The 19,897-nt window shown below is 41.2% G+C and overlaps 1 protein-coding gene across 1 annotated transcript in view; it reads left to right on the top strand.

The window, feature by feature from the left end:
• The window catches only part of OXCT1 (3-oxoacid CoA-transferase 1), a 119,206-nt gene that overhangs the window by 36,793 nt on the left and 62,516 nt on the right, over positions 1–19,897 (top strand). Inside the window, exons 8-9 of the mRNA XM_008155618.3 lie at positions 17,623–17,730; positions 19,193–19,307. Coding sequence (XP_008153840.2) covers positions 17,623–17,730; positions 19,193–19,307 — 223 coding nt within the window. The remainder of the gene's footprint in view (positions 1–17,622; positions 17,731–19,192; positions 19,308–19,897) is intronic.

A 19,897-nucleotide genomic window follows, 5' to 3' on the forward strand; every position in this document is an offset into this window, starting at 1 on the left:
TGAGAGCCATTCTTTTCTGTACACAAATGCTCAGCCAGGTGATTGTGGGTACCTGTGCGATGGCGTGAGTTCTCCAACCCGACGGGTGTCCGGCATGTGGCTGCAGTGCCTGCTGGCTGGTGGTTTCCAGAAGCAATGAAGGGGTCCAGGGTTGGAGTCATCCTATGTCCCTGGGGTTTGGAAGGGCCCTACAGCCCCGGTTTTCATGTCCTCTGTAGCTGTACACTCCACATCCTGGAGAGAGGGAGGAAGAAGAGGAGAGACTTTGGGCCTGGGGAGGATTTCTCAGCCTTCTAGACCATGGCTTTTAGAGTCCTATTTTCTTTTCAGTCAGAAACACATTTGTAAGATTTATCCGGTTATTTTTTATTTGTTGTCACGGTAAAGCCTAAAATCAGGAAGTTAGCCTTGGTCCCCAGCCTAGCATGGTCCTCTTTTAGCGTCAGTCCTCGTAAGCAATACAGACCAGCTGGCTGTGATGAGGAACAAAAGCTGATTATTTTGGCTAGATTCATTTAACTCCTCTTGTAAACAAAGGCTCAGAAAACGCCACACTTGAGCACCCTTTCTACGGTAGCATGCATTTTTCTATTACTTCGTATAATGTGTTTCAAAGCATTTTTTGTATTATATTAACTCACTTGATTCTCTTAATCATAAGGTGAGATGTGAGGAGAATCAGTTTTATTACAATATGACAAGTGAGAAAACGGAGACCTGGATGAGTTTCTGGGAATAGATCACTAGGAAATTGAGTGGCTTAATGACCAGGACACCTGGAAGACCTGGTTAAGTCCTGACTCGGTCTGCAAATGACATGCCCAGACAACACCAGGGCTTTGTTGCTATGATGCTCATCAGTAAGAATTGCAAAACTCTGAACATGCAGGTAGGTAGCTCTGTGGGCTGTTACAGAAGCTTGGATTTTTTCTTAGTGCAAATGAAAGGGTCATGATTTTAGTTTAGGTGACTTGTGTGGAATGGGTTTTATCGTGGCATGAGGGAGGCCAGGTGGCCAGTGGTCCAGGCAAGTGGGAATGGTGGCTTGGACTCGAGTGGAGTGGAGGTGAGGAAGGGGGGTGGAATTGAGGTATGCAATGTTTTGGAAGAGGACTCCATCAGACTTGCCCATGCCTTGGATGTGGGGTCTAGGGGTGGAGGAAGGGCAGAGATTAAAACGACTCCCAGGCCTGACTTGAGCAATGGAGTGTCACCTACTGAGACGAGACCTGGGAGGAAGAGCCTAGCAGGAGAAGGGGAAGGGGAGCTCTTAGGCACTCAAAGTGATGATGCTGCAGGTCTAGGCGGACATGCATGTGTAGTGCCTGGAAGAGAGGTCTGAAAGGGGTTATATAATTGGGACTAATCCAAATGTGTTTGGTAAGTTAGAGTCACGGAAGGGAAAAGACCACTTAGAGAAAGAGGTCCCGGGAGTGAGTCTGGAGGTCAGTATATTTCTTTCCTTTTTTGTGAATAGAACCTGAGGTTAATAATAACATTTTTGTCTCTCACTAGAATTGTGACCTTGGACAAAGTACTTTACTTTAGAATCCCAGCTTCTTTGTAGCACCTCCTATTTGCTTTTATTTCTCAGGTCTATTTTGAGCACCAGTGAGATAGGGCGTTTGAATGCATTTTCTAAAGCTCTGGAGTGCTGTGTTCTCACCTTGATCCCTCCTGCTGCTTTGGTTAATAAACCTCAGAGGACTGCTGTTGTTCTCACTGACCCAATAATGATGCCTGCAGAACCATGTCATGGGTGGCGGCTAGCAAGGCACACCCTCCCCAGCCTTCCCTGTCTTCCAAAGTTCTCCAGGTGCAAGGGAATGGAGATTCTATACCCCCGATCCCCAATTTATAAAATCTTACTGTTTTATATAAAAACTAACCTACATGATGTTTTAATATATTGTCAGCTTTGTCAGTAAATTACCTAATATTTAAAGCCCATCAAAATCAACCTAAATATGTTGAACCCTTACATTCTGCAAAAACTATGATGATTTTTGAGGGGAGCACTATGACATCTTGTTCCTTCTTATATGCTACTAGTAGCCCTGCGCACGAATCTGTGTGCCAGGAGCTCGCCAGGAGCTCATTGCTGCCCTCCAGTAGCTCTGCACCCGCTGCCCTGCCCTCCTGTAGCTCCTCCCTCCCCCCGTCCCCCCTTATAGCTTGCTGCCCTGCCCCCTCCTGTAGCTCTCTGCCTCCCGCTTGTAGCTCGCTGCCCCACCCTCCTGCTGATCCATGATCTGGTCGTTACTCACAGCATAACGACCATTTGCATATTACATCTTTAAAATATAGAATTTTCTTATACTACCTAATAATAGACAAATATGCAAATTGACCGTACCTATGCTCACAATTGGCCAGGAGGCACGGGGGGGCGGGACTCGGGATGGCCAGGGTGGCTGATTGGGCCGGCGGGACGCTGAGCTGATGGCTGTGCTGCGGCACAGAAGGGGCCTCTGGGGCAGCGAGCTCACGTCCCACCGTGGACCATCAAAAGCGGGGGAACTGGGTGCCTGTCCGCTGGTGCACCAGCGGACAGGCACCCAGCTCCCCCGTGATCAAAAGCGAAAGCATGTAGGGGACCCTACACGTGCATGATTTAATCATGCACTGGGCCTCTAGTACTAACAATAAAATTTAATATTTAAGTTAAGCACAGTAAGAAGTTATCAACAATAATAGCAAATTAGAACAGTTATAACACTATGCTGTAACAATATAATGTGAATATGTCATTATTAAGTAAAATAAGGGTGACTTGAACACACGCAGTGCGATACTGTGACTGTGGATCTGATCACCAGGACAGCTACTAAGTGACTAGCAGGCAGCCAGCATATAAGGTGTGAGATTTCATCATGCTACTCAGAATGGCACACCATTTAAACTTGCTAGTTGTTTATTTCTGGAATTTTCTATTTAATTTTTGTTTTGTTCGTTTTTTTGTACTTTGGTTCAGAAAGATTCAGAGATTCTGGTTTGGGATGAAAACCAAAGTTTGTCCCCTAATGAAACCTGCTCCTGCTGCTGCATATCCATCTTGACTTTATTGGAGTGAAAATAACATTTGTTACTCTTTTTGGGAACAAGAGAAATAAATGAACAAAGAGAGCCTCAGATATTCATTGATGATTTATGTTTAACCGTGGGCACACCACTGCCTGCAAACAAAGGGTCTAAAAATAGGTATTTTTCCATATTTCCTTAGGATGAAGCACACTGTTACCCATAAACACGATCAGTCTGCAGATGTGTTTTCACTGCTTCCTTGCAAAGGCTTTGTCCCAGTGAGTGTTCAGACTCATGAAAAAGGATGTTTTATTTTGTTTGTTTTTAGATGAAATAGTTTGAAATATTTGGTTAATTTGGGAAAAACCAAATAGTGAAAGATTAGAAACCAAGAATGACTTAACTGTTAGGAAGTCATAGTCTTTGACTGTGGTTCATTCCATGAAGAAACCAAGACCATTCATATCCAAGAATATAGGTCACCTCTCCGATTTGGCTTCTGAAATTTACCATTAATGCACAGTGTCTGTGTCTCTGAATGACCAAGTCCACATTCAATTTCTTTGAAGAGAATCTTAAATCCAAGTCTAATAGAAGGGAAATTAAACAGAAATGTGAAGAAATCTAGTGCCTTTTCTGTGCTCTATGTGAAAAGGAGCTGAGTCGTTCAAAGAAAAAGGAGGAGGAGGAGGAGGAGGAGGAGATTTAAAGAAGCTATTTAGTTTCCTTAATAATTTGCGAAAGGGATTAAAGTTTTGCCTTGCATTGTAAAAAGGTTATTTTCAATTTATAATTTCATTTAAAAAATTTTAAGCTTTGCTGGCACAGACAAAACTCAGGGAAGAAAAATTCATCATTACCAAACTCGAATGAATACAGGTTGACTCTAAAAAGCTATAGGATTAAGGCTGTTGAGTTTGAAAATTTTCATATAATTTCACTTTCTCTCAATTTGAAGAATTTGCAAAGCTCATTAATTTTGAGAATTGGTAAAAAAAAAAGAAGTATTTTAGCTACTGTTTTATTTACAGATTTTTTTTCTTAATGCTTTGGCAATATGTTTGTACCCAAGAAGTTCTCAGTTATTTTTCTTCTTTGTCTGTTTATGTTTTTAGTCTACCAACTATTTTATATGTGTATTAAAGAGGACTAGGCTTTATAAGGAGATAGAAAAACTTTTCATGAAATTAATTCCCAGAAAATAAGGGCAGTAAAATGCTCCAAGAATAATGGATACAACTAAAGTATACCCTATATAGAGTGCAAGAGACTCTACAAATTGAAATATTGGCGAGGTGAAAGAGTTATAGCCAGAGATAATGAAAATAACAACAACAGTGACAAGTACTATTTATACCATGCACTTATGTGCAAAGCATTTTAAGTCACCAATTATAATAACCCATGAGGTAGGTTTTATTATCTTTTTTTTTTAAGATTTTTTTTTTTAAATTGATTTTTAGAGACAGAGGAAGGGAGAGGGAGAGAGAGAGAAACATGGATCAGCTGTCTCATACATACCCCCTCCTGGGGTTGGACCCTGCATCCCAGGCGTGTGCCCTGACTGGGACTCATACCGGCCACCTTTTTGTACAGGGGATGAAGCCCAACCAGCTGAGCCACACAAGCCAGAGGGGTTTTTTTTGTTTGTTTGTTTTATCTTTACAAGGGAGGAAAGAAGAATAAGGAACAACTTTATGTAAATGAAGCCAGCAAGAGGGAGAGTTAAGATCTAGACACATTTCTTTCTGCCTCCAGAATCCAAGTTCTTAAGCACAAGGGAACGATGGTAGGGCCTTTTGCTTTACACTTTTCAGTAGTCACATCTTTAATATAATTTACTATCTCTTTATTGGCAGGGTCATAGACATCTAGCTAATTGAATTTTTCAGTCAACTAAGTGTAGCTCCAGGACAATGTTAATACTTCCATAAGCACAAAATTAAAAATCATTCAGTAATATTAACCTCTTAAAACTTATAAAATAAAATGATCTAGAAGCTATAAAATGAGAGCCTTCCTGCATGGAAGCAAGGGCCTAAGGGGAAAAAAAAATGGAATTGGGTGTTTCTTGTCTTGATTTCTTTAATTTCTGTTTTTAAAAAAAATAAAATTTAGGACCACATTATATATATATTTTTCTCATTAAGCAGAACAGTAAGGGTTTTTTTGGAGTTTACTAAAAATATTCACCCAAAAGGATATTTTGGTAGTTATACTCAATTTATATTAATAGCTCTCTACTGTTGGGCTTTTAAAAAAAATATTTTTTATTGAGTTTTTATTTCAGACAGGAAGGGAGAGGGAGAGAGAGATAGAAATATCAATGATGAGAGAGAATCATTGATCGGTTGCCTCCTGCATGCCCCACACTGGGGATCGAGCCTGCAACCCAGGCATATGCCCTGACCAGGAATCGAACCTGTGACCTCCAGGTTCATAGGTCAATGCTCAACCACTGAGCCATGCCAGCCGTGCATCGACGGTTGGACTTTTATGTTGTTTTTTATCTTTCACTAATATTAATAATGTTTTAGTGAGAATCCTTATTTCTGTGCATTTCTATTTTCTGTGACAAAATTTCTAGAAGTGGATTTTGGGATGCGTAAATCAACATTTTACAAACTTTTAATAAATATTGCTAAATTTTTCTCCACGAAGGTAATTTCAATTATAACTCTGTAATAAAATATGAAAGTAGATAGATAATATACTTAAATTTTTTTGATAATTTGCTAGGTGAAAAATGCTGTCCTGTGGTTTTAATTTGCATATCTTTGATGACCAAGGAAGTTAAATATTTATTGGCTGTTTGCATTTCTTTTGTGGTTTTATATGTTGCTATTCCTATTACTCCAGTTATTTTTATAGGAATCAATGTCTCTAGTATTTCACTCCCAGGTGTTCTTGAGTCTTCCACGTAGATGAGGAGCTGTGTGAGAGGGAAAGAGGAGGATGGTGGTGATGTGTGCTCTGGAGCTAGGCTCTCTGAGTTCGAACCCAGCTGCTTGGGGGATTCTCCACCCTGGGCATGAACTTGATCGGCTGTGCTAGTAGACTAGATAAGGAAGAGCATTTTGAAACCCTCAGCAGGAACCCAGTTGAGGAAGAAAAGATGGTGAGGCTCCCAGAGAGAAGGTAACCGTGATTGGCAGCTATCCCCACAGAACCCGTTCCTAAAATAAGGCGTGAGTCAGTTGCTCTGTTGATTCACTGTTTTGAGACAGCTCTTTCAAACTTACGGTCACGATTTCCCACAAAATCCTCTCGTTGCAAATGGGGACATGGATTCGGTGGAAAAAGAGAAGGGAGGAAAGGGCCAGAGGGCATTTCTAACATAATATAATGGTTTTGGATTCTTTATCTATGAGATTCTCTCCTGAAAGGTTATTGGATAATAAGGCATAGTAGACTGACATAAACCAAGGGGATGCTCTCAGAACAAAATTGTCTTCTTGTAAAAAGGACAAAGAGTCCGTCTACTAATTTTGCTTTCTCCTTCCGTTTAACTGCCAACTTTTGGCCCACTTATTGATTTATCCCATGTTCGTGTTAAGAATTTAGCTTGTGATTTTAAAGTCACTCCCATGAAAATAACAGTGGCTTTCCTTACTCCTTTCAGAGACCTTGTCAAAGTGTTATTTTTTCCACCTCAAATATAGAGCTAGTCTACAAATGCTGAAACGATAATTAAGGCTTATATAAGATTGTTTCATTTTAAAAATTAGCTCCTGTTTTTTTCTTTTCTAGGAGTTACTCTCTAAATCTTTCTGGTTCAAGACTATAACTGACAAAAATAAGGCATTTTCAGGTCCTGGCTTACATAGTGATTTAAAGAAGAAATGTGTGAGAGGGAAAATGATAAACATTATTCATTGACCCCTTTTGTGTTATTGGTTCTATTTCTTTTTAACTTTTTAAAATACATTTTTATTGATTTCAGAGTGGAAGGGAAGAGGGGAGAGAGAGAGAGAAACATCAATGATGAGAGAGAATCATTGATTGGCCGCCTCTTGCATGCCCCACACTGGGGATCAAGCCCCGCAACCCCGTCACGTGCCCTGCCTGGTTATTGAACTGTGATCTCCTGGTTCATAGGCCGACACTCAACCATGCTGGCTGGGCTGGTTATATTTCTTATAAACACATTTCTGTAGCTTGATCCTATAGCATATGGCAGCCTCCTAAAATTAGAATATATTCAAATTTCCCAGGGGCCTTTTATTAGGCCTCTAGAAAATCCAGGTGCACAACCAAATTAATAATAGTGAGAGGCTATAATTGCCAAGCTGTTAATAGTGTTCTTTCTGGAGAGAAGCCACCATAATCAAAAGAAACTTCCCTGATAGCATTCGGGAAGGTGAACTCTCTTGGGAGTTTTTTGAAGAATGAAGGAAATCGCATTTCTTTTCTCTTCAGGGTAGCTGTTGGTATTTCGGATAGCTTTTCCAAAATTAGGTTCCTCATGCCATAACATAAACATTTCTAACTTCTCTCTGCGCCCCCTCCCCACCTGCGTATACCCGTTCCTGCGTATCCTAAATCCTCTCATGGGGGCCATCGCTTTACCCTCTCCCATAGATTACATCCTTCCTTGACTCCAGGCCATTCCTGATGCCTGGCATGCCCTCCCCACCCTTCTTTTCTTATCTCGTTTTCTGCTCAGTGGAAGCATTTATTACCATGTTATATTGTGATTAGCTGTTTACCTATCTCTTCCATTCGACTGAGCACCTCATGGGACCTTGTTCCCCTCATCTTTGTATTTCCAGCCCCTGGCACAATGCCTGGGACATAATAGATACTCAATAAATGATGTTGGAGTCATCGAGAGCTAGTAATTTTAAAATACAAGCATCACTTTGCAGGCTTAGAAATGTTCTGCCCATTCTAGTTGATTGACATCATTATCCTGCTGTGGTCTGAGAAAGCAAAAAAATGTCTTGTGCTCAGTGCTTGTTCCTTTATATTTGAAGCCTTTGTTGGGCCCTGCTTCGAGAGACTTGATAATCTGCCGCCAGCTGTTCTGTAATTCCCTTCCTTATTACTGTGCCTCGCTGCCTCTGACTTCTCCAGGATCCTTTTATCTCAAGGTGTGCCTTTGAATGCTGGCTGAAATAGATAGTGTGTCTCATTCAGGAGGCTCTTATTACTCAGCTAGAGCAGCGCAAACCATGTGGTAGTTAACTAGACATGCAGAGGATTATAAAATTGGTGGCAAATAAACTGGTTCAGTAAATGCAATAGCCTGGTTAGTCAGGAGAGCATTAGCATAGCAAACACACAAGTTCAGAAGGGCAGTGAAGATACTAAGTGGCATGGAATTAAAATCGTGTGTTTCATTTACCAAAATACACCCAGCAGGAGGGAATTGATCTAGCGGTCCACAACCTCGAATAATTAGAAAGATGCATTAATGTGTGGACTCTAAGGTCTTGTTATAAAAACATGCAAATGTTACCCAACCAAAGTCGGAGTGCCTGGTGCTTCGAAAGGCCAAGGCTCAAAACGGCAAAGTTTGGAGTTAGGAAAGGTTTATTGATCGAGAAGGTGCCAACCAAGAAGATGGGAGAACGAATGGTCCCCCAGATCCATCTTGCTCACTGGACCAGGGTTTTTAAGGGGCTGGGGGTACAGGTAGTGGAAGTGCTGGTGGGCAAGGTTTAATCGGAGGACCTTGAAATTTGGCCATTATGGTAAAGGGATGTCAACAGCAGATCTTCCTAGACAACAGACCCTTGGCTTCTGAAAGGGTTCAGTGTTCCAGCTTCAATTATGTCCTGGTCCTTTTGTTCCTTTGGGGGAAGGGGGTACGAGACTTTGGTTTCCGGTGCAGCAGGAGGTCCAAGTTCTCTCCTTTGCACATGCTTCAGCTGTATGACTTGTGGTTTTGGTCTGTGGTTTCTGAAACGCAACTCAGTATATTATTAAACAGGACAGGGCCATTGTGAGCTCATACACAAGGGCTGGGAAGAATGTTGGGCATCATTTAAAGTTAAACTTCCACATTTTAGAGATGAAATGACTGTGATTCACATAGGAACACGGTTCTAGATGATAATTAGGGCTCAGCCCTAAATCTGCATCTTCTGACCCAAAATCCAGTTCTCTGAAGCATGCTCTGTTATCTCATTTTTTATAAGTATGGAAAAATGTCAGTATGCCATTAGATTCATAAGGACAAAAGTTACTCTCTTACAGAGTATTGGCATAAAAAAATTATCTTTTCTATCAACCCCAGCCACTTTTCTGTAACGGGTAAATTCTGACTAAAAGATCAGGGCGCTTCTCTTGTCATTCTTAATTTTTTAAAATGTGTTGAGTTTTGGGGATGAGGTGTATATGGCAAGAAGACGTTCTACATTTGGGACCTCAATCACCTCTTTTCCCTGTAGGTTTCCATCATTGCTGTGAATGCGGGCCTTCAAGTTAGGACTGGCCCTGGTTTCCCAGTGAGGACTAGAGGCTGAAATTCAGTTTGTTTTGAAAATCAGGAACCAAGTGATTCCAGCCTGATTGTGTGTCTGGTATGATGGGAAGGGCCATTTCATCTCAATACTAAAATCACAGCAGAGAATGTGATGTTAGGTTTGAATTTCTTTAGACTTAAAGGGCTAGTCTGTGAAACCGAAGCATAGAGAGAAGAAAGAGGATATTTTGTTTCGAAGTTTATTCTTTTGTGTTATGCCTACCTTTCTTAGACTAAATCAGGGAAAACCAACATGGCATTTTAATTTGTAATGAAATAAATAGGGTTAGGATTCTGCTTTGCTTACTGCTTCATAGAAATGAAAACATATGGAGAACATTTAAACGATGAAGTGAAAAAGGAAGTTCTTATCTGTTGCACATGGGAAGTGATTTTAAATTTAGGAATTATTGAGTCATTCCCGAGCTGAATTTGAGTCAATTTCTGTTAGATTAAACAGCCATTATCTGTGTTCTGGAGATGTTAGAGTTTAACACAATTCTCCCTTGCATTTTGTGTTAAATACTGTGTTCTTGCGTAATAAAGAGCCGTGAGGATGATGAACAGCCTAAAATGGAAGGAAACAAGTCTTAAAGAGTAGTTGTAACCGAACCCAGGTTTGACTGCCTGCAGCAACAAAAGCCAAACCCGGGAGCCGGTGCTGGTAAGAAGGAAAGGAGTTTATTCAAGTTGCTGGTGACTTGAGAAGATGTGTGGACCCTGTCCTCAAAAACCTATCTTCACATCTCAGTGCAGGCAGAGGTTTTTATAAGGAGGGAGAGGGAAAGCAGAACAGAGAGACCAGGTGGAGGGACCGTGCACGCAGGCAGTGTCCCTGAGTTGGCCATCTGGTTTTTGTCAGTGAATTCCTGTGTCTCGGCCGTCTGTGCCAGCCAGGGACTTGAAGGTCAGGTTCACGCAGGAACTCAAACTGCTGGGTTGTGACGTATACTAAAAAAAAACTTTTAACATGCAAGCTCTAGTTTTGAGAGAAAAAACCAGGTTGGAGTAACAAGCTGGGCTTAACATTCACTAAGATTAATATGGGTAGTTTTATATAAATAAGTATGGCATATTCATTCTCTGTCGCATAGTAACCTTTTAACATTTTATTCGGCATCACTAAGAGGCAGTATTTCTGGGGCTGTAACACCCAACACTAACTTTCCTTTTCTCCCTGTTTCTCCATAACTCTTCATTGAAAAATGTTCCTAGTTTAATTCTATTAATTATATCATGTCTTCCTGCTTTCCTGGGGGCATGTGATAATGGTATAGTGGTTTTTTTTTCTTTTCTTACTATTATAGATAAGACTGGTGCTTTGAATTAACATATTAGAAGTATTTTAATTCATTTGGGTAGATGTACTCACTTTAATTACTTCTCTGGATTTGCTACAGTTCTAATAAAATTTTCTTTTAGAAAAAGATATGGCATAAAATTGTATATTTATAATACTTCCTGAATGTTATTTTAAGATTGGAATTTTTGGTCAAAGAAAATGTGTTAGCAAAATACCAGCATGGGATGAACTGTTTGGATGTGGTATTAGAGTCTGTGGAAGTGAAAACAATATTTACAATAAGCTGCTTGTAAGTTTGTTTAAAAAAAACACAATTTTCCCACATTATGAAAACTATTGGGATAGTCTCTGAGTAAAGTAATATTTCTATTTTTTGGGGGGATCAATCTGTCCTACTTATTTTGCTGCTAGTCATAGTTTTAATAAATTGAGTTATTTTAGGTAAAGCTTTTCTTCTAAAGAGTTTCAACTGCATCATCCATTTTCCTTCTTATCCAGTGTTTCTAAATGAGACAATGGAGGGAGGAAGAACTGTTTTTATTTAGTAATGAGGGACATTTGGTTGAAGATGATTATCGTGAACTCTGAGGAAGATTCTTTTGGAGTTTTTGGGGTATCCTCTACATTATAGTCTTGGAGCTGGTAGTTAGCTAAACCCTTTTATTTCCTTTTTCAAAAAAAAAATGATTAGGCCAGGTATTTAATTACAACATTAACCTTGACCCCTAGTGAATTTCATTCACTTAGTATTGGCCTATTTTATTCTCCTAGCCAGCAGAAACCACTTTCTACCTTCATTTGTTTTCACATCGTTCTCTTCGTCATCAGGACGATCTGTTTGCACACTGTCCGCGTGGGGTGTGAGAGCCTGGCCAGCCCCATTGTCACTAAGAGTTTCTGACCACTTGAGCCCGCTTGTCTTTAACTCTCAACTTTCTGAAATCTGCTTTTCTTCCAAGATCTGGATCCATTTCTATGGATGTCCAGGATTCAGTTCCTGGTCTCTTGCAAATTTCAATTTTACCTTGTCACTTTCTCTCAGGGTTTCCATCATTTCTACTTTACCAGGCAGTTACCCTCATTGGTTGGAAGTCCAGAATCATGGTTTTTTTTCTCACTATTTCATTCTGAGAGATAGAACTTGTCAGAGGACAATAGAGGATTTATCAGCAGAATATCATGAACAGAATGTGTTCGAAAATTAGTGTCTCTCATGATAGCACTGTCTTATTTCTGAGCCGATTTTATCATTTCTATAAAAATATGTTATCTACCTCTTTAGTTTAGTGAGCACTCTGATTCCATAGCCGTTGGTGTGATATTCTTTCTTCTTTGAAATCACTTTAAATACACTTTCTTACCCCAGGTCGTGGCTTCCCTGACTTGTGCCTATTTCCTTGTCCTGGCACACCCTTGGGCAGCTAATTTTCACTGCACGTGGTGGAATGTCTGTGGGCATCAGATCCAGTCAACCAGGTTTCAGTAACGACTGTGCCATCATAATTGCCATCGTTTTTAAGGCTGCAGATTCTTCAATAGCCATTCGTCTTTTCAGTCTCCGTGCCTTCCCATGTAGACCTCTAAGACCACATGCATGTGCCCCAAGCCTTTTTAGCTTTCATGCCATCTTCTCCTATGTTTTGTACCAGTCATCTCATTTCTTAGCATGAAGCTTTAGATCAGTGGTTCTCAACCTTTCTAACGCCGCGGCCCTTTAATACAGTTCCTCATGTTGTGGTGACCCCCAACCATAAAATTATTTTCGTTGCTACTTCATAACTGTAATTTTGCTACTGTTATGAATCGTAATGTAAATATCTGTGTTTTCCGATGGTCTTAGGCTCTACAGCACTGCTTTAGAAGATAGGGACTTTCCTCCTCCTTTGGATTAATGAAAAATTTTTTCTTCTTCTTTGGATTTTGGGCAAGGATACCCTGCATGCCCACTTCCCTTTTCTCCACATGTTTTCTTCATCTTACCTGTCCTCTGGCTTAAATGGACATCCAGAGCACCTCTGCATCCAACGTGTACCTGGTTCTGTTATTGCTCACTGCCTTCCTCTTCCATTTTTCTAGTCTTCAGCTTTTGCTAATTTGAGTTGGTGTTTCATAGGAATATAGACATTATTGCTGCTGCTTGTCTGCTTTTTTATTTCTTGGCAAAAGATGAATGTTCATTTTTTTCAATCTTCACCTGAGAATATGTTTATTGCTTTTAGCGAGAGAGAAAGGAGAAAGAGAGAGGGAGAGAAACATCGATCTGTTGCCTCCCACATGCTCCCCAACTGGGCATTGAACCTGCAACCTTTTAGTGTATGGGACGGTGCTCCAACCAACTGAGCAACCCAGTCAGGGTCATTCTAAACCTTGTTGAAAGTTAAAATGACTCAGGGAAAAAGTCTGCCATGTGATTCCTCCCTTCTCCCCTCCCCACAGCCCTCACTTTGCATCATGAAACCGCCGGGTTTGCAGGTGCACAGCCTTCTCCACTAGCAGCCTCCAGCGCCGGGCCGTTTCTGCGGCTGTAATGGATGGAGGTTGTCACTAAAAAAAAAAAATAAATAAAATAAAAATAAGGAAGTTATTGCCTGGCAGCTCCTCTGTTCCTTTGCCTGAGATATAAATAGTACTTGCCAAGTAAAATCAAAAACATTGTCACCCAAGGATGAATTCTGATCTTTCTCCGAGCTTTGTTATAAAACTTTTCAGAATTATCAAGTAGGATGCGTGCAGGGCAGAGAAAGCAACCTTGGAAAGCAGAGTTCAAATCAATAATAATTAACATTTCCTAGCCTCTATTTTTCTGCTAATGACTGAAGACAAGTACTAATTAGAGAAGCCTCAAGTGTCTGGATTTTTTAGATGGACCAGATGGTGCCACATAAGAACCATGCACAGCGCCAAGGAGAAGTCTGGGTGGTTCCTAGCTCCCTTGCTTCCAACTTGACCTTGACTGAGGACGCCTGCGCATGCCCATTGCTTTGCACTGAGGCCTCTTCTTTGTTCCTTCTTCTCTATCTCACTCACTTGTGACTTGAGGAGGTGTGTCTCTGCCATCGTTCGTGAGTGCTCTTACACATTTATTATTACTTTTTCCTTAACACAAGTGCATTTTATTCATTTTTTCTTTTCAGATCTCTTTGACTCTTATGTTATTGCCTGATTTCACTAGACTCCCCCCAACACACACACACACACACACACACACACACACACACACACACTAGTTCTTTCTCGTGATCACACAAAACCAGCCCAGAGGCCTCAGCCCCTTCCGTGGGTAGCATTGAGATGGTCCTGCCTCTTCAGTTTTTAAAAAATTCTTTTCACAGGTTGTCTGAAAACATGTTTTCTCCTGTTGGTTTGTACTTCACATTTTTTTCTTCCTTTGCTGTGGAAGTCAGCCAACCATCTCGGAGAAAGCATTGATTTCTGTATAGACATTTTCCATACCGCTGAGTGTGGATGAAGTTTGAACAGATGCTGCATGTGCACTTCACCGTGTGGAAATCATCCTACCAGGAGAGCAGAGGTGGGCCCGATGGGGTGTTACCGATGCGCGCCTTCATCTGAGCTGTTTTACTGGTGTCTTCCACTCGTTTGCTGGGAAAGTCGTGATGCAGTTACTCTCAGTGAAGAAACTTTGTCTTAATTTGGTGTGTGTTTTTTTGTGTGTGTGTCAAAACTTTCTTTGGTGGAACCAGAAGAGAATAGTGATTGTTTGCCATCAGCATTTGTGGTTTAAGTGAGAAGGACTACTTTTTGTCCCTTTCCCTTGTATTTCTTGCCCTTGCTGAAGCGTAAAGTCAGGGAGACCAGTGAGGGAGCTGCAGCAATAACGCAAGCAGGAGACAGAAGGCCCTGAGCTTTGGGAAGAGTGTTAGACATGGGGAATAATTCACATTGTTTTAAAAAATGGAAGCAAAAAGGTTTTCTTAATATACTTCATAATCTTGTAAAGTGCTTCAGAATTTAGAAACCACTGCTTTTCTTAGCGTGGCTATTTTCTTCTTCACATGTGCTAGTTGGTACCTATCTAACTAATTAAGGAATATATCACATTTCTCACTCACGTACTTTCTCGTTTTGGAAATTACTTGATGTCTATTGCATCTTAAAAAAATGTAACATTGTAGGTTTCCTTCATTATAAAAGTAGAAGGGAAACAAAAATAACTTGTCCTATCACTCGGAGATGATAATCATTAGTATTTCAGTGTATTCCCTTTCAGTTTTTGGTAGGTATAGAAATAATTTACATCTAGGACCAACGAGCCAACATTGAATTATGAGCTGTCATTAACTATTCATTATGTGGCTGCACCAGATATATTTTACATTTGTCCTATCATTAACCATTTAGGTTGTTTCCAACTCCTTCATAATTTAGCAAATGCTGTGGAACATATCTTCACAAATAGGAAGTCTTCATGTTTATCCCCAGGATAATGGATTCATGTACCCATGAATTTTTAAAGTCAGGACTGTCTTCAAAGAGTTGAATGGAATAAGTGTGAAGGTGGGCATGAGCCCTAATGGCTGAGAGTTCCGTGGGTGGAGGAGGTGGCAGGTGCTCAGTGCCCTGCCTGCCCCACCTCCACCACCTGGTCACCAGCTGGGGAGGAAATGCCGGGGCGTGGAGAGGTTGAGAGCACAGCAATGGGGTCCCCTTGCCTCCCCCTTTTTTCTCAGGTGGAAGTCGGTGCACATCTGTACCCACTATTTCAGTTTAGATGTCCCCATGTTTCCTGACTCTTCCTGGGAGTTTTGTTTGATTTGGGTCAAGATCCGTCTGTTTATCAAAGGAGATAGCTTTTGTCCCCCATGTCCTGTTCCTTCCCAGCTGCTGGGTAGCAGGTGCACCGTCACTAAAAAGCCTCTTGTAATCCCTGGTGTGCTTTCCTTGTCTGGGGAGTGTGAGCAGGAGGAGGGCTACTTCACCTCAGAAACTGGTAGAGCGTTCAGTTACTAGTTTAGGAGACTCATTTCATAGAACTCTCCTTATACAAGTCAGTTCCTTTAAGCACATAGCTGCTTGCTTTGGGTATGGTATCTACTAAGATAAGCACTCACAGTCTTCAAGGTGATATTTATTCTTGGCACCAGAAAGATAATTCTTTGACCAGAACAACATTGACCATAGTTTTTCTTTTCTTTTCTTAAAAAAATACGTTTTTATTGATTTTAGAGAGAGGAAGGGAAGAGGGAGAAAGAGATAGAAACATCAATGATGAGAGAGCATCACTGATCGGCTGCCTCCTGCATGTCTCCTACTGGGGATCGAGCTTGCAACCCAGGTATGTGCCCTGACCAGGAATCGAACCATGATCTCTTGGTTCATGGGTCGAGGCTCAACCACTGAGCCACACTGGGTAACCATAGTTTTTCTTAATTCTTGTTACTCTCATATTTTATGTTGCTATAAAAATAAACACTGTTTTTTCCTTTTTAAAAAAAATTCTAAAATAGCTGGCTTCCTTGGGTCACTTCATATTTTTATAAAATGCCCTTTTACTCCGTGAAAGACTTTAATTATAATTACACTAGAGGCCCGATGCACGAAATTCGTGCAAGAGTAGGTCTTCCTTCCCCTGGCTACCAGCACTGGCTTCCCTCTGGCACTGGGACTTGGGCTTCCCTCCGGCACCCAGGACCTGGGCTTCCCTCCAGCTGCTAGCAGGCACCCAGGACCCAGGCTTCCCTCACAGCCCCAGCTTCGTCCAGAAGGTCATCCAGAAGGATGTCCGGTCTAATTAGCATATTATGCTTTTATTATTATAGATTGGGTATTTCTAGTTTTTAGTTAATATTTGTTTTTTGAAATTTCCATATTGAAATCAATAGTCTGTCTTTAAGTAAAATGATTTCTCTGGTTGCATTTTGATCACGATCCCAGGAAGCTAACAGGAATAATTAAAAGGTGTTACAAATAGCATTTGTATCTACATTTAGAAAGCTCTCCAATGGATGAGCAGATGTTGTTACAGATTCTTGCCTTTGATATGAATTTCCCACTACGTTTGAAAATCTGGTCTTGAGGGAGGTGCTTTCAAGTGTGCACAGTTGAGCTGCAGTGTGTGAGCGTGCAAGCGGCTGCACTGACAAACCATTTGACAGATTTGCAACTGAGTCTGTTTTAAGCGAAGACCAAGTTCTGGAGCTTTATGTTCTGTATTTTATGCTCAGACACATGCATTTGAATTCTTTCTTTTGAATTTCCAGAAGGTCTGATATAAATTACACACACACACACACACACACGCACACATGCACACATTCTCTTTTATTATTTTTTTATATTTGTAAAATATATATTTTTATTGATTTCAGAGAGGAAGGGAGAGGAAGAGAGAGGTAGAAACATCAATTACGAGAGAGAATCACTGATCAGCTGCCCCCTGTATGCCCCCTACTGGGGATGGAGCCCGCAACCTGGCATGTGCCCTGACCAGGAATCGAACCGTGACCTCCTAGATTATAGGTCGATGCTCAACCACTGAGCAACATTGGCCAGGCTACACACATATTCTCTTTTATATGTAGGGTGGGCAAAAGTAGATTTGCAATTGTTTGTATGGAAAATAATGCAATAAATAATAAATAATAAAACAAGAATAAACTGTTTTGCATACTCACAACTGTAAACCTATTTTTGCCCATCCACCTGTGTGTGTGTGTGTGTGTGTGTATGTGTGTGTGTGTGTGTATTACATTGTGTATGCAACCTAAGTTGGAAGTGAAGATGCATATACTTCATTATTTTTAATAAAAAGGGTTCATTGTAAGCTTTCACTATTTAATTAAAATTTCCTTCTCTCTTTGCATAGGTTGAAGAAATTGTCGATGTTGGATCCTTTGCCCCAGAAGACATCCATATTCCTAAGATTTATGTACATCGCCTTATAAAGGGAGAAAAATATGAGAAGAGAATTGAGGTAGTTGACTTAGCTTCATTGTCAGTATTTCCGGGTCTCATTATCAGAGACATGTGTCCCTGGGTTCATTCCAGATAAGAGGGAATTAAAACCTCGCAGAAGCCTCGCTTTGGATCTTAGTATGAGCTTCTCATGTATCCATCGCGAAGGGACATGGTCACCTGTGCTGTTGTCCAGCCCAGCAGTGCCTGGTGACCCTGGTTTCCAGGCTCCTGTGAGTGTTCTGACTTAAGATGCATAGCTTTGCATCTCCCCTGTCCCTGGGGTAGAGAAGGATAAGCAGGTCTCCGAGGCTGTCCCCCTGCTGGACTGTCCATGTTTGATCATGCAGAAATGCCTGTCTATCTTAAAGTTGCTTTACGGTTTACAGAGTCCGGGAAGAACGCCACTGCCCATTAGTGTTAGGCATCAGGCTCTAGGCAGCTGGTGGGTAGGAGATTGTGGCAAGGCGAGGCTTGCAGGAGCATTGGAGGTATTTCAAGTATACTCAGAGCTAGAAGAGTGACCATCTGGACCAGAATGGGTACCAACATTCATAAGTGTCTAGGGATCAGCAACAGAATAGACATGTATTGGAGGTATCAGTGAATCAGAGACAGGCTGTATCCTTTGGACGACAAAAAAAGTCATTCTGCGATTCAAAGCTGATGTCAGCCGGCTAGGGAGAAATGATGGAACGTTTGCAAATAGGAACCAGAGTCTGTGTTAGGAGACTCAGCATTGGAAATACTTTCCTGGCTGGTTGCTGGATATGTCTGTGAGCCCTGTGATGTGCTTGAAGCAAAACCAGTCCAGACTCTGCAGGTGGAAATAGGCTGTTGAGAGCGGCAACACCTGGTAAACACACGCTGGCAGCCCTGCCAAAGCAGAGTCCAAGTCTGTTCCTTTTCCCTTCGTTCCGGCTCAGTCCCCGAGCACTGGAGGGGAAAGTAGTTGCAGGAGTCTTGGGAGGTGGCAGTAGCAGCCGTCAGTGTGACAGTAGCAGGGGGATTAATTGCTTCAAAGAGACAGAGCAAGTATATCTTGCCCTTCAAATAAATCTGACCTCTTTCCCTCATTTTCTAAAGAATTATTTGGGCCCTGGCCAGGTGGCTCAATTGGTTGGAGTGTTGTCCTGTGCACCAAAAGGTTGTGGGTTCGATTTCTGCTCAGGGCTGGTTTGGTCCCTTGCCGGGGTGCATACGGGAGGCAACCGATTGATGTTTCTCTCTCACATCAATCTTTCTCTTGTTCTCTCTCTCCCTTCCTCTCTAAAAAAATCAATAAGCATGTCCTTGGGTGAGGATTAAAAAAAAATATTATTTCTGGGTATTCTCTTTTTAACTCTGTTATATTGCAGATTTGCCTCGTAATAGTAGTAGGAGAGAGTTCAATTTCTTTTTAGTAAACTTTTGTGCTTTCCAGTGATAAAAATCCAAGGTGTACCTCAATTCTGAATAATTTATTTCTGTTTATCTTAAAGCGTTTATCAACCCGGAAACAGGAAGATGTAAAAGCCAAATCCGGAAAACCTGGGGATAATGTGAGGGAGCGCATCATCAAGCGGGCAGCTCTTGAGTTTGAGGATGGCATGTACGGTATCCTTTGTCTCTGTGGGACTGGCAAAGACGAGGCCCTTGCTTTTCCCATATTCTTCAGGCGACCAGGCCTGCTGCACGGCGATTCTTTTATAGGCCTTTGTAACTTTTGAAGCAGTTGATCGGTTTTTACAAAATGTGGCATGTAATCTACAGATGTCAAGATATATGAAGTTGGCCTGCCCGAGTATCTGAGTTGATTAAAGTGTCGTCCTGATATGCCAAGGTTGCAGGTTCGATCCCCAGTCAGGGCACACACAAGAAGCAGTCAATGAATGCATACAGTGGAACAACAAATTGATCTCTCTCTCTCTCTCTCAAATCAATAAATAAAAATTAAAAAAAAAGAAAGGATATATGAAATTGGAATTCTAGTCCATTTGCCTTCTTGAACAAAATGGTGACCAAAATTTTATTTAGCTATTTTCTCATATACTATAGACTTCAGTGCAGTTTGGCATTTGGCTAAATGTTATTGAGATTGGAGCTTACTCAAGATGAGGGTTTTAAACCTCAGAAGTACTAGTTATAGCCAGTGCTATTTACTTTCTCTATATTCTGACACTTACATATTCATTGAAACATAAAAT

This window comes from Eptesicus fuscus, chromosome 4, assembly GCF_027574615.1.
Source record: "Eptesicus fuscus isolate TK198812 chromosome 4, DD_ASM_mEF_20220401, whole genome shotgun sequence".
NCBI classification, from domain to species: domain Eukaryota; kingdom Metazoa; phylum Chordata; class Mammalia; order Chiroptera; family Vespertilionidae; genus Eptesicus; species Eptesicus fuscus.